The 12,263-nt window shown below is 37.7% G+C and overlaps 1 protein-coding gene across 1 annotated transcript in view; it reads right to left on the minus strand.

Annotated features, from left to right (window-relative positions):
* INPP5F (inositol polyphosphate-5-phosphatase F) overlaps positions 1-12,263 on the minus strand; it is a 48,361-nt gene that overhangs the window by 12,479 nt on the left and 23,619 nt on the right. Inside the window, exons 7-12 of the mRNA XM_070752595.1 lie at positions 11,480-11,678; positions 9,655-9,834; positions 3,704-3,771; positions 2,273-2,397; positions 1,805-1,882; positions 173-293 (exon numbers count right to left, since the gene is read on the minus strand). Of these exons, the coding sequence (XP_070608696.1) occupies positions 173-293; positions 1,805-1,882; positions 2,273-2,397; positions 3,704-3,771; positions 9,655-9,834; positions 11,480-11,678 (771 nt within the window). The remainder of the gene's footprint in view (positions 1-172; positions 294-1,804; positions 1,883-2,272; positions 2,398-3,703; positions 3,772-9,654; positions 9,835-11,479; positions 11,679-12,263) is intronic.

Below are 12,263 nucleotides of genomic sequence, written 5' to 3' on the forward strand. Positions count from 1 at the left end.
AATTTTAGCATTATCTAAAAAACAAATTTCTAGAAAACAAATTTCGGCATTACTGTAGCTTTTTTCTTCAGTAAATTTAGCTCTTCTATATGAATTATTTGGAAGCAACTTTTCCAAATCTCTATACTAGTGTTTTCTTTAAGGGCAATCACTATAGTTTACATTGTTGTACCTGCTGTTCCATAATGGCACGAGCAATTGCTGCTTGAACAACGTTGGTTCGATCCAGACAATCCATGCAGTTAACACGGAAAATTCCTTCCTGTTTACAAATTACACCAGCTTGGTCCACCCTTCCAAAAAAGCGACATAAAATTAAAAAACTTTTTTTTAAAAAATGCCTCTTTTCTACACATACATACAGTATATACACTGGGCAACCCGGGCGCTGCTTGCGAAGAGCACGGAATGGGGTCCTGGTGCAGAGGCCACGAGCTTACGTTGGGAACCTCTGCCATCGCCTTGGTTCCAGTGTGGGGGCCTGAGGACATGCACGAGGGATAGTGTTGTGGTTGGCTCCAGGCCAGCTCCTGTAGCTGGGAATTTTGATGTGGAACAATGGGAGTCATCTGTTTATAGAAGGCCAGTCTGGTTTGCAACAAGATACCTTAGACAGTGAAACCGAATCCCAGGAAGAGGAAGTGCGGGGGAAGAGACAGACAGGGGAATGGATGCAGCCAGCCCACCAGCTAGCCCTCCAGCTAGAGAGTCCTCAGACTCAGAAGGGGAGGACGTCATGAATAACCCTATCTTGAATCCCCGCATGCGCAGGAATTTTAGGAAGGCAGGAACAGCTGCACAGGCGTAAAAACAGATAATGGAGTGCAGCTGTTCAGAGGTTAATTATGTGGTTGAAACCCTAATAAAAAAGGGAAGGTTGGAGTGCTGGGCGTGGGCATTTATCGTTGGTGGTTTTGGAAGAAAGAAGATTGTGCAGCGTGGTTTGCATTCTGTTTTGGATTTCTATGAAGTCTGAGACACTCAAGCAGGAAAAGTCTGCGGATTTGAATGTGGAACTCTGCCTTTATTGACTCATAAATCACTCCTTGGCTCTGGCACAAGCTTAAGCGTGTCAAGTGAACCTTTGGTGTGAGTAACTCTAACCTTTTGGGACTCGTAAAACTGTAATTGGTCTTGCATTCAAGCAGGCGTTTAGCCTCTGTACATAAAAGAGACTTTCTGGATTCAACTGCCTTTCTGTCGTTTGTGTTTGACTTAATTCTGGGCTTGTGAGTGGTTAATTGCAATAGCCAGGGACCAGACTACCAGGCCGCAGGCAGCAACAGTCTACCGGAGCTCCAGCAGCCTCTGTCGGGAGGGCCTCAGTCTGCTGGGTGCATGCACGTACACACGTGCGCACACACAAAGATGTACTAAACTGCTTTGAAACTCATTGAGTTTGGCATGCAACACATTGGTACTCATTGTTTGGTACTCAACGCACAAGTTAGAACTTGTCGATGTCATCTGCTTTATGACTCATTACATTTTTTGGGGGGGGGGATAAATTTATTTGGTAGTCATTGTTTTTGGTTTTCATCATATCTCCCAGAATCAATCAATGATGAGTCAGTATCACTGTATATATTCACACTCTAACTGTACAAAATAAAATATTTTTGTGCTTATATACAGCATGAGTTACTCATACTGTTAATCATATCAATGCCCAACGTATCTCTGTTTGCAGAATCTCTCATTTCCATGGAAAACAGAAAGCTCTGAATTGTTTTGGAGATGCATCTTGCTTTGTACTCGCCAAGCCTTCTCCTCATTCCTGATCCAAGCCACAAAGGATACCTACCAGCACCACTTTACATCGGTGATTATGTCAGAAATAGCATCCGTAAGGGTTTGAACATTTTCAAACTTCATTCCACGGCTAAAAAGTATAAAGAAGGCACAATTTGCTGTAAATTTTTATTGTACTAAAAAAATATTCTGTTTATTAAACGGATTCTGAAAAAAATCCTCAAGTTTTTTTCTCCTTTTTTTACAATCTACCAAATAATCTATAATTAATCAAAACAGACTGTTACACCCTAATTTTAATATATACAGTATATACATGCACACACATAAGAAAATGCATTGATTAAGGCACATATTTTTAGAAAATGAAAGGTTACAAAAGCCTTGTAATCTTTCATCCATGAAAACTCTTATGGGAAACCCCCATATCTTAGCTATGGAAAACTTATATCATGTATCACATAATATCAACTATAACAATAGACTGTATATTCCAATATTTGTTAGGTTAAGGTCTTACCAATGTTCATGGAAATCAAATGAAACATATGTAAGGCTTGGATTATTATACAATAAAACTTGTTTAAGGTAAGCATCACCAATAATTTTTTCTCGTCCAGTCTGATCCACTAGGTTAATGATAATCTGTTTAAAGATAGAAAAATTTAAAAACATGTTTTAAAATATGAACCTGCATGTCTTAATTCCACTTGGAAATACAGGAGAAGTGGTTGTTATTTTAATTTTTAAGGGCTAGTTTTCTAAATGACTGCTAAGAAGCATTCAGTCAATGAAAATTAAAAGCTTCACCAGTGCTAAAAACCATTATATTTAATCTCACATTTTATATCAGTCAGAAGAAATGCACTAAATGCTTCACTCAATGTTTGTTTGTTTGTTTGTTTGTTTGTTTGTTTGTTTATTATTTGATTTGATTTGCCGCCCCTCTCCGAAAATGTTTTTCACTAACAAAAAAGCCACCATTAGAGACAACCCAGAATTATTGGGTAAGCAATTTTTTTATAATTCACAAAATAGTTAGTAGATATTGCTAAAATCTTTCCTTGTTTCCAAAACATTAAAAGTACAGCATAGTTAGTCCTTGACTTATGACCTCATTTGGGACTGAATATTTGGTTACTTAAGTGATGTGGTCATTAAACAAGTTATTGTTTGTTTGTTTGTTTGTTTGTTTGTTTGTTTGTTTGTTTAATTTATATTACTGCTTATTGACCCATGGCAACTTAAGGTGGCTTACAGAATATAAAACCACATTTAAAACAATAAAACTAATCAAAAGAATCAAGTTAATATAATAAAGTCATCCCCAACCCCTCCCCTAGTGACAGCACGAGCCATTTAATGGGCTCCATCCCGCTCTGGATTCCCCAGGTCCACTGGCAGAACCAGGTCTTCAGCGCCTTCTGGAAAAGCATTAGAGTGGGAACCATTCTAATATCTGGGGGAATGAAGTTCCAGAGAGAGGGAGCCACCACAGAGAAGGCCATTCTTCTGGGTTCCACCAGGTGCATCTCCCTCGGGAATGGAATCTACAATATTCCCTGCCTCCCCAAAATCATGACCAATTTTTCTGAGGTTGTTAAGCAAATAATTAACAATACCCTAATCACACAGTTATTAAGTGAATCTTCCCCAACTGACTGCACTTTTTGGAAGCTGACTCAGAAGGCCGCAAATCACAATCATGAGACTGGAAATCTCTGCAACTATCATAAATGCCAGCTGGTTGCCAAGCACCCAAACTATGATCAAGTTAACAATGCGACATTTGTAACTTGGAAGACAAGTCGTAAGTCACTTTTCTGAGACTACAGGAACTTTGAACTGTTGTTAAATGAATGGTTGTAAACTGAGTACTACTACCTGTAATGTATAAAATTGCAAAACTATCAGTAGTTTGACATGGATCTCATAAGCTGCTGAAACCCACCTGTTTTTTATAAATGTTTAACTGTTCTTCAAAATGTGCACAGAAGTAAGTAACAGTTTCCTTTTCACCTATAAAAGAAAGTATATTGGTTGACTGCTCCTTTAAGATGTTTCTACGGAAAGCAGCAATATTAGATTGGAACAGCATATCATTGGACTGAATTAGAGATGTAATTAAAATATTTTTTTAAATTATTATTGATTCTAGAATTCAATGCAATAACTTTTACAAATAATCATTAAGCAATGCAAGTCAGAAAATAAATAATAGAATATCTTTTTGTAGCTATACCTTTTTATCTACAGTTTTTTTAAAAAAATGCTGGTCTATATGTGTGTATACATCTTTATGAGACTATGGGCAGCATGCCATTTGAATACATCAATTACAACTGTTAAACCACTTGACAGCAATTACATAGTGCCAAAATTCAGCAAAATGACTACATCGTGGTAAAGCTATTTTTTTTCCTCTCTCTTTTTAAAATAGTATCAGAAAGAGACCTCAGTAGCATCCCAGCAGGCTGGCAAGTTGATTTGGCTTTCTGACCCAATACAAATATCCTTTCAAAAGTCTTCATGGCAGAGGTATATCAACAGCCACAATTCAAACACTGGACAGGACCAGGACACATTTGGAAAGGCAGTTTCAGAGTTTAAGGAGTGAAATGATTACCTTAAACATTTGAAAAGCTTAATGCAGCCATTTTGGCTCTTAACTTCATCTTCCTCCCCAAAAGCAAAATTTCCAAATGATTAAGCTCACTCAATATTATCACCCAAAAAGTGACATTGACAGGGCTTGTTTGATTTCATACCATTAATGTTAGAGAGAGAAAAAAATTTTTCTTCCAAGAGCGCAAATAATGTCCTGCTATCATTGGAGAATCATGAAAGATCTTACATTACTACATTGGTCCCTTTCAAACACTTGATAAAATCCATCTTCACCACCAGTTGGTTAGTAAAAACCAGAGGCATTAAATCACTATCTCTAATCCTCTAAAACAAATCTGCAATTTCATCTTTGCAATACACAAGAAAATTTTTAAAAATTAAACTCAGCAAGGTCTTATATCTATGTTAAAACCTGTTGGCCTTTCACAAGGTCCTGAAGAAATGGCTGGTTCCCAGACTTGAAATTCTATTAATTTTATTGAAATATTTGTACTATATATCTACATATAATTTATTTTATTATTGTTTTCATTTTGGCTGTCAATTATTAATTTATTTTTGTGGAGGATTGACTGTAACTCTATCCACCCAAAGTTACTTGAGATAAATAGGATCTTCAAATGATCTTCATGCAAAAAATTACAGTAGTAATTATTCTAAAGGTTAATGGAAAAGAGGATGGTAATGCAATATTCAATGACAGGATGTAATTCAGATTCAATCTTTCAACACATTTCAATACTATTCCAAAATAGCAAGTTACACGCTGACATATCTTAACAAGCAACCATCAAATTTCAATTCCAGATTTAACTATACTGCATGAAATTACACTAATAGTCTATTTCCTTTATAACATTTCAAGAATAGTATGTCAAATAAAATCAATACAACAAGCATTCTTATAGTTCAGATTAATTGAGTAATAATTAATAATCCCAACTGTAATATAGAAGATGAGATGTTAGACTAGGAGAAACACAAGTACAAGTCCACTCTAAGTCATGTGAGCTTATTGATGACTTTGGACAGTTGTTATTGGAACCAACTCCCCCCAGATATCAGAGTTGCCCCCACCCTCCTTGCCTTTCGTAAAGTTCTTAAGACCCATCTCTGTCGTCAGGCATGGGGGAACTGACACATCTCCCCCGGCCCTATACAGTTTATACATGGAATGTTTGTGTGTGTGTTTGCTTTTAATAATGGGGTTTTTAGTGTTTTTTAAATTATTAGATTTGTTTTTTACATTGTTCTTGTTATTGTTGTGAGCTGCCCCGAGTCTACGGAGAGGGGCGGCATACAAATCTAATAAATAATAATAATAATAATAATAATAATAATAATAATAATAATAATAATATTGTAGAGAAAAAAAATCTCCTCTTTCTAGCCTGTTGCCTTGACTAATATACCATACTGGCTGTTGAATAAGATTGAAGAAATGGATATAGCATGGTGGCGTTGAGACAGAAGAGGGGTACAATGTTCCCTCGATTTTCGCGGGCTCGAACTTCACGGAACATCTATACCACGGTTTTTCAAAAATATTAATTAAAAAATACTTCGCGGGTTTTTTCCCTATACCATGGTTTTTCCCACCCGATGACGTCATATGTCATCACCAAACTTTCATCTGCCTTTAATAAATATTTTTTTAAATAAACTTTAATAAATAAACAGGGTGAGTAATAATCTAAATGATTGCTAAGGGAATGGGAAATTGCAATTTAGGGGTTTAAAGTGTTAAGGGAAGGTTTGTGATACTGTTCATAGCCAAAAATAGTGTATTTACTTCCGCATCTCTACTTCGCGGAAATTCGACTTTTGCGGGCGGTCTCGGAACGCATCCCACATGAAAATCAAGGGATCACTGTATTTGAAAAGAGGATGGCAGCAAAGTTGGATAGTCAGAACAAGCAGATAAGGTTTTCTGTAAATTGGGGCTTTAAAAAACTACCAGTTTTTCTTTCCTTTCCATTCCATTCTCACTACCGCTTGTTTGAGGGATGAGGGATGAGAAATGAGGAAAGGACAGGTCATATCCAGGAAGGATAGAATAGAGAGAAGGGGAGGTGGAGTAGCCATTTATGTTAAAGAAAGTCTAAAAACAATACTAATTCAAAATACATGTAAAGATCTGGAGACCCTCTGGATTTGCATGCAAAATAAAGACGGTTCTGTCATTAGAATTGGGGTGATCTATAGGCCTCCAGGGCAATCTGAGGAACATGACAACAAGATGGTGGATGAGATTACCCTAATGGCAGTAAAGGGAGATATTGTGGTTATGGGTGATTTCAACATGCCTGATGTTGACTGGAATATCCCCAGTGCCCTTACATGCAAAAGTAAGAATATAGTAGAGGCCTTTACAGGAGCAGCTATGGCACAGCTAGTTAAGACACCAACTAGAGGGGAGAATATTCTAGATTTAGTTTTTACAAATGGGAATCGGGTTTCAGAGGTCAAGGTGGGAGAAAATTTAGGTTGCAGCGACCATCTATGTTTGTGGTTTGATGTAAAAACTGATTGTGAGCAATCCTATACTGCAACCAAAGTATTGGATTTCAGAAAAACAAATTTTAATGCAATGGGGGAATATTTAAATAATGAATTAAAGGGGAGGGATAAAATGGCAGGAGCGAGCACCCAGTGGACTGTATTAAAAAAGGCCATCTTAAAAGCCACAAGACTTTATGTAAAGCAAGTAACTAAAGGTAAAAGGAAGAAGAAACCGCTATGGTTTAGCAATGATGTAAGGGCTATAGTCAATGAAAAAAAGGCTGCCTATAGGAGGTATAAAGAGTCTGGAAGTATAGCTGATAGAGAGGTGTATAAAATGAGACAGAAGGAGGCGAAACAGATAATATATGCTGCTAAAGCCTCAAAAGAGGAAGAAATAGCAAAATCTGTAAAGAAGGGGGATAAAACCTTCTTCAGATATATTAGTGATAGGAAGAAGAAAAACTGCAGCATCACAAAGCTTAGTACCGGGAATAATACATGCATTAATGGGAATAAGGAGATCGCTGACCATTTCAATAGCTACTTCTGTTCAGTTTTCTCAAAGGACACCTTACAAAATAATACTATAGAGGGATATAGCATTGCTTCCAGCTGTACGGATTCAGCTCCAGTGATCTTAGAAGCCGATGTCTTAGAAGAACTTGAAAGATTAAAGATAAATAAGGCAATGGGTCCAGATGGCATCCATCCCAGAGTTCTTAAAGAACTCAGATCTGTCATTGCTACCCCCCTGACTGATTTATTTAACCAATCCCTGTTAACAGGAGATGTTCCTGAGGATTGGAGAATGGCCAGTGTTGTGCCTATCCACAAGAAGGGCAGTAGAGAAGAAGCTGGAAACTACAGGCCAGTTAGCTTGACATCAGTTGTAGTTAAAATGATGGAGACTCTACTCAAAAAGAGGATAAATCAGCATCTAAAAAACAATAACTTATTGGACCCAAATCAGCATGGCTTTACTGAAGGCAAATCGTGTCAGACTAATCTCATTGAGTTCTTTGACTATGTCACAAAGGTGTTGGATCAAGGTGGTGCCGTGGATATTGCCTATCTGGACTTCAGCAAAGCCTTTGATACGGTTCCACATAAAAAGCTGATAGATAAATTAGTGAAGATTGGACTTAATCCCTGGATAGTTCAGTGGATTTCAAGCTGGCTGAAGCATAGACATCAGAGAGTTATTGTTAATGGCGAGTATTCTGAGCAGAGACAGGTTACAAGCGGTGTGCCACAAGGGTCTGTTCTGGGTCCTATTCTTTTTAATATGTTTGTGAGTGACATAGGGGAAGGTTTGGTAGGGAAGGTTTGCCTATTTGCCGATGACTCTAAAGTGTGCAATAGGGTTGATATTCCTGGAGGGGTCTGTAATATGGTAAATGATTTAGCGTTACTAGATAAATGGTCAAAGCAATGGAAACTGCAGTTTAATGTTTCCAAATGTAAAATAATGCACTTGGGGAAAAGGAATCCTAAATCTGAGTATTGCATTGGCAGTTCTGTGTTAGCAAAAACTTCAGAAGAGAAGGATTTAGGGGTAGTGATTTCTGACAGTCTCAAAATGGGTGAGCAGTGTGGTCGGGCAGTAGGAAAGGCAAGTAGGATGCTTGGCTGCATAGCTAGAGGTATAACAAGCAGGAAGAGGGAGATTGTGATCCCCTTATATAGAGCGCTGGTGAGACCACATTTGGAGTACTGTGTTCAGTTCTGGAGACCTCACCTACAAAAAGATATTGACAAAATTGAACGGGTCCAAAGACGGGCTACAAGAATGGTGGAAGGTCTGAAGTATAAAACGTATCAGGAAAGACTTAATGAACTCAATCTGTATAGTCTGGAAGACAGAAGGAAAAGGGGGGACATGATCGAAACATTTAAATATGTTAAAGGGTTAAATAGGGTTCAGGAGGGAAGTGTTTTTAACAGGAAAGTGAACACAAGAACAAGGGGACACAATCTGAAGTTAGTTGGGGGAAAGATCAAAGGCAACATGAGAAAGTATTATTTTACTGAAAGAGTAGTAGATCCTTGGAACAAACTTCCAGCAGACGTGGTTGGTAAATCCACAGTAACCGAATTTAAACATGCCTGGGATAAACATATATCCATTGTAAGATAAAATACAGGAAATAGTAAAAGGGCAGACTAGATGGACCATGGGGTCTTTTTCTGCCGTCAGTCTTCTATGTTTCTATGTTTAATTGCTAAATAGGAATTTTCTGACAAAAGTGGGTGAAGACAATATATTACCAAAATAGTGCCTTTTAAACCTATTCATATCCTGTCAGAAAGGAAAGAAAACTACTAGAAGATATGACTATGTTAAGTAGTAGTTAAGGTTTCTTCTCTGGAAAAATATGAAGCCTATAAATATGTACACTTACAGATATAAATAAAAATATACATAGATGCGCATTTACTTGGGATACCATGTCATTCTAAGAATTTGCTAGAGAAAATAAAGTTAAATATTTGTAAAACCTTCAACTAAATTCAAATTCAAGTTATAGTATTTCTATCAAATACAGTTGGCTTTTTAAATTAAAAAACCCCAAGAAAATATTTATTTAACATGTATTAAATTGATATAAAAATAACCATGAAGATGACAATGACAGTCTAAGTACATTAGGGAGACATAAACAGAAAATAGTTTTTAAAAATCACTTTGTGATCAAAGTCACCACACTAATTTGAAAGATGACTGAGTAATGTTGTAATTGCATTTATAGATATCATATGAATACTTACACTTATCAAGACGTGGCCGTGGGTTGTATCTATAACCAACCTGACTCCAGAAAACAGGCACCGAGCCTCTTGTCTGAATAAAAGATAGTGTGTGATTATGAACATGGATCAACTGTTCAGTCTCTACATAATTTGCTACATTCCCATTTTTATCCACTCCTCTTCGTTTGTAACGCATTCCTAGTGGGGAAAAAACAAAATAATTTCAGAAAAGAGATTGAATTTGCATATTAATATCTCATATAAGATTTGTTCATTTAGCACCCTAGCTACTTAATATTGCATTTCCAAAAGTCTTTCATAAAATTCCTCGTTAAAGTATCTCAAATAATATTAGCATTTATGAGACAATACAATTCAAGAAACTGCAGACCCAATATGATCATGGGATTCAAACAGCTTTCGTATGACCAAAGGCTTAGAATATCTGGGACTCGTTATCTTGATGAAAATTTCTAAGGGTGGATTGTAATAGAAGTATAGAAAATATGGACAAGGAGAAATTTAGTACAGTGATACCTTGTCTTACGAACTTAATTGGTTCCGGGAGGAGGTTCATAAGGTGAAAAGTTTGTAAGACAAAACAATGTTACCCATAGAAAACAATGGAAAACCAATTAATGCGTGCAAGCCTCCCCCCCCCAAAAAAAAAATCTCAAAAACAGCGCTCCGCTGAGTGTCGCCACCCGGCTGTCACCTTCTAAAATAGCCGGGCACTTCTCGACATTCTCCTGAATGCCAAACCCGAAAAGTTCGGCAAAAGTTCGGGTTCGAGTTTGGGAGAACCCTGAGAAGCCCCACCGAGTCCACATTTTGGCCGGCCAGGAAGGAAGTCTCCGTGACGTGAAAGCTCCGCCCCTGGAATTCCCTATTGGGATTCCCCACCTCCGTTTGAGCCTCCCAACCGGCCAGCAGCTCCACGGCTGTTCTGCGAAGGTGACAGCCGGGCGGTGGCATTCTCGGCATTTTCCTGAACCCAAACGCCGAACCTGAACTTTTGCCGAACTTCCGAGTTCGTTATTTGGGAGTACGCCAAGAAGCCCCCCGACTGTTTCAGAAGGTAACAGACGGGGGGCGGCGCTTCTCGGCGTTCTCCCGAACCCAAACCCTAACTTTTGCCGAACTTCCGGGTTCAGTGTTCAGGAGAACGCCGAGAAGCGCCCTGGCTGTTTCAAAAGGTGACAGCTGGGCGGCGGCGCCCAGCAGAGCGCCCGTATTTGCGATCCTGAGAGGTGGGGTTTCCCTCAGGGGAATCCCAGGATCGCAAAAACAGGTGCTTCGCTTGCAACGGAAGTCCGGAGGTGGGGCATCCCAGCGCCGGCGGCGGGTTTGTAAGGCGAAAAAAGTTCATAAGAAGAGGCAAAAAAATTCCGAAGCCCAGGTTTGTATCTCGAAAAGTTCATATGACAAGGCCTTCGTATCACGAGCTACTACTGTACTTATCTTTCTCTTATAGGACAGAACTGATTTACAGATGAATAACAGGAAAAAAATGCCTTCAATACATGCACTGCATAATTACCATAACTGGTGAAATTCATTACAACCTAGGCAAGCTTATAATATCCTTAGCATGAACATCCCCTTCATTCTACCCTCATCCCACAAAGAAAGGAAATAAGTCCTGCTCTCTGAATATATGGGATAGAAGGGATATTGTCTGAAAGTCTTGTCCAATTTTTCAAGTGTTGCCGACAGCCTTTTAATTTCTTATGGCGAGTATTTTAATTTCTATATAGAAATGCAAATGGGATTTAAGTGCTTGTTTCCATAAAAAATATCACTAAAACTTTTTAGTTTCTATGACTGTACTGAATAAACTTACCTGCTCTGTGACGGCTTCTCCGTGAGATAAGTGCCACAAGAAAACTTGGATGAATGTAATCTACACAAACAGGCTCCTGAGATGGCGTTTCAGGGCTGCTTTTCTCCTCATCTGATGTTTCATTGTAATTAACTACAAGTTCTTCAATTTGCACAAATCCCTGGATGATAGGGATAATCCAAAAGTCCACTTCAGATTGCTGCAGGACATTAAAACATATATACATGAAATGTATAAAACCCAAAATTTGAATAAATGGAAATAGTCGCAGCAGTAGCATACGAAGTTCTTATTTAAAATTTTTCATTTGTTTAATATATATCTGACTATAGATTACAATAAAATAGCTAAGCAATTTTTGCTCTGTAATTTAATTTATTTATTTAATTATATCCAATCTTACTATTGCAGCAACTCTGGACATTCATTTATTACTACAGTGGGAAGTTCTATCGCATAATAATAATAATTTTATTACATAACTAAACTTAAAGTAAGAATTAAAAATTAAGAAAACAATTTTAATAGACAATTCAAAATAAATCAGGGACACTTGGACTGCCAATCATTTGAACCCTACCAATATGAGTTAATAAAACTGGATAGAATATCAAGTTTCTACTTAGTGGGAATTATCAATACTTATGAAGGATTACAGGGTCATAAAAAGGAGTTACAGTGGTACCTCTACTTAAGAACATTTCTAGATAAGAACCAGGTGTTCAAGATTATTTTTGCCTCAACTTAAGAACCATTTTCTACTTAAGAACTCGAGCCCGGAAAA

This window comes from Erythrolamprus reginae, chromosome 5, assembly GCF_031021105.1.
Source record: "Erythrolamprus reginae isolate rEryReg1 chromosome 5, rEryReg1.hap1, whole genome shotgun sequence".
Lineage (NCBI taxonomy): Eukaryota > Metazoa > Chordata > Lepidosauria > Squamata > Dipsadidae > Erythrolamprus > Erythrolamprus reginae.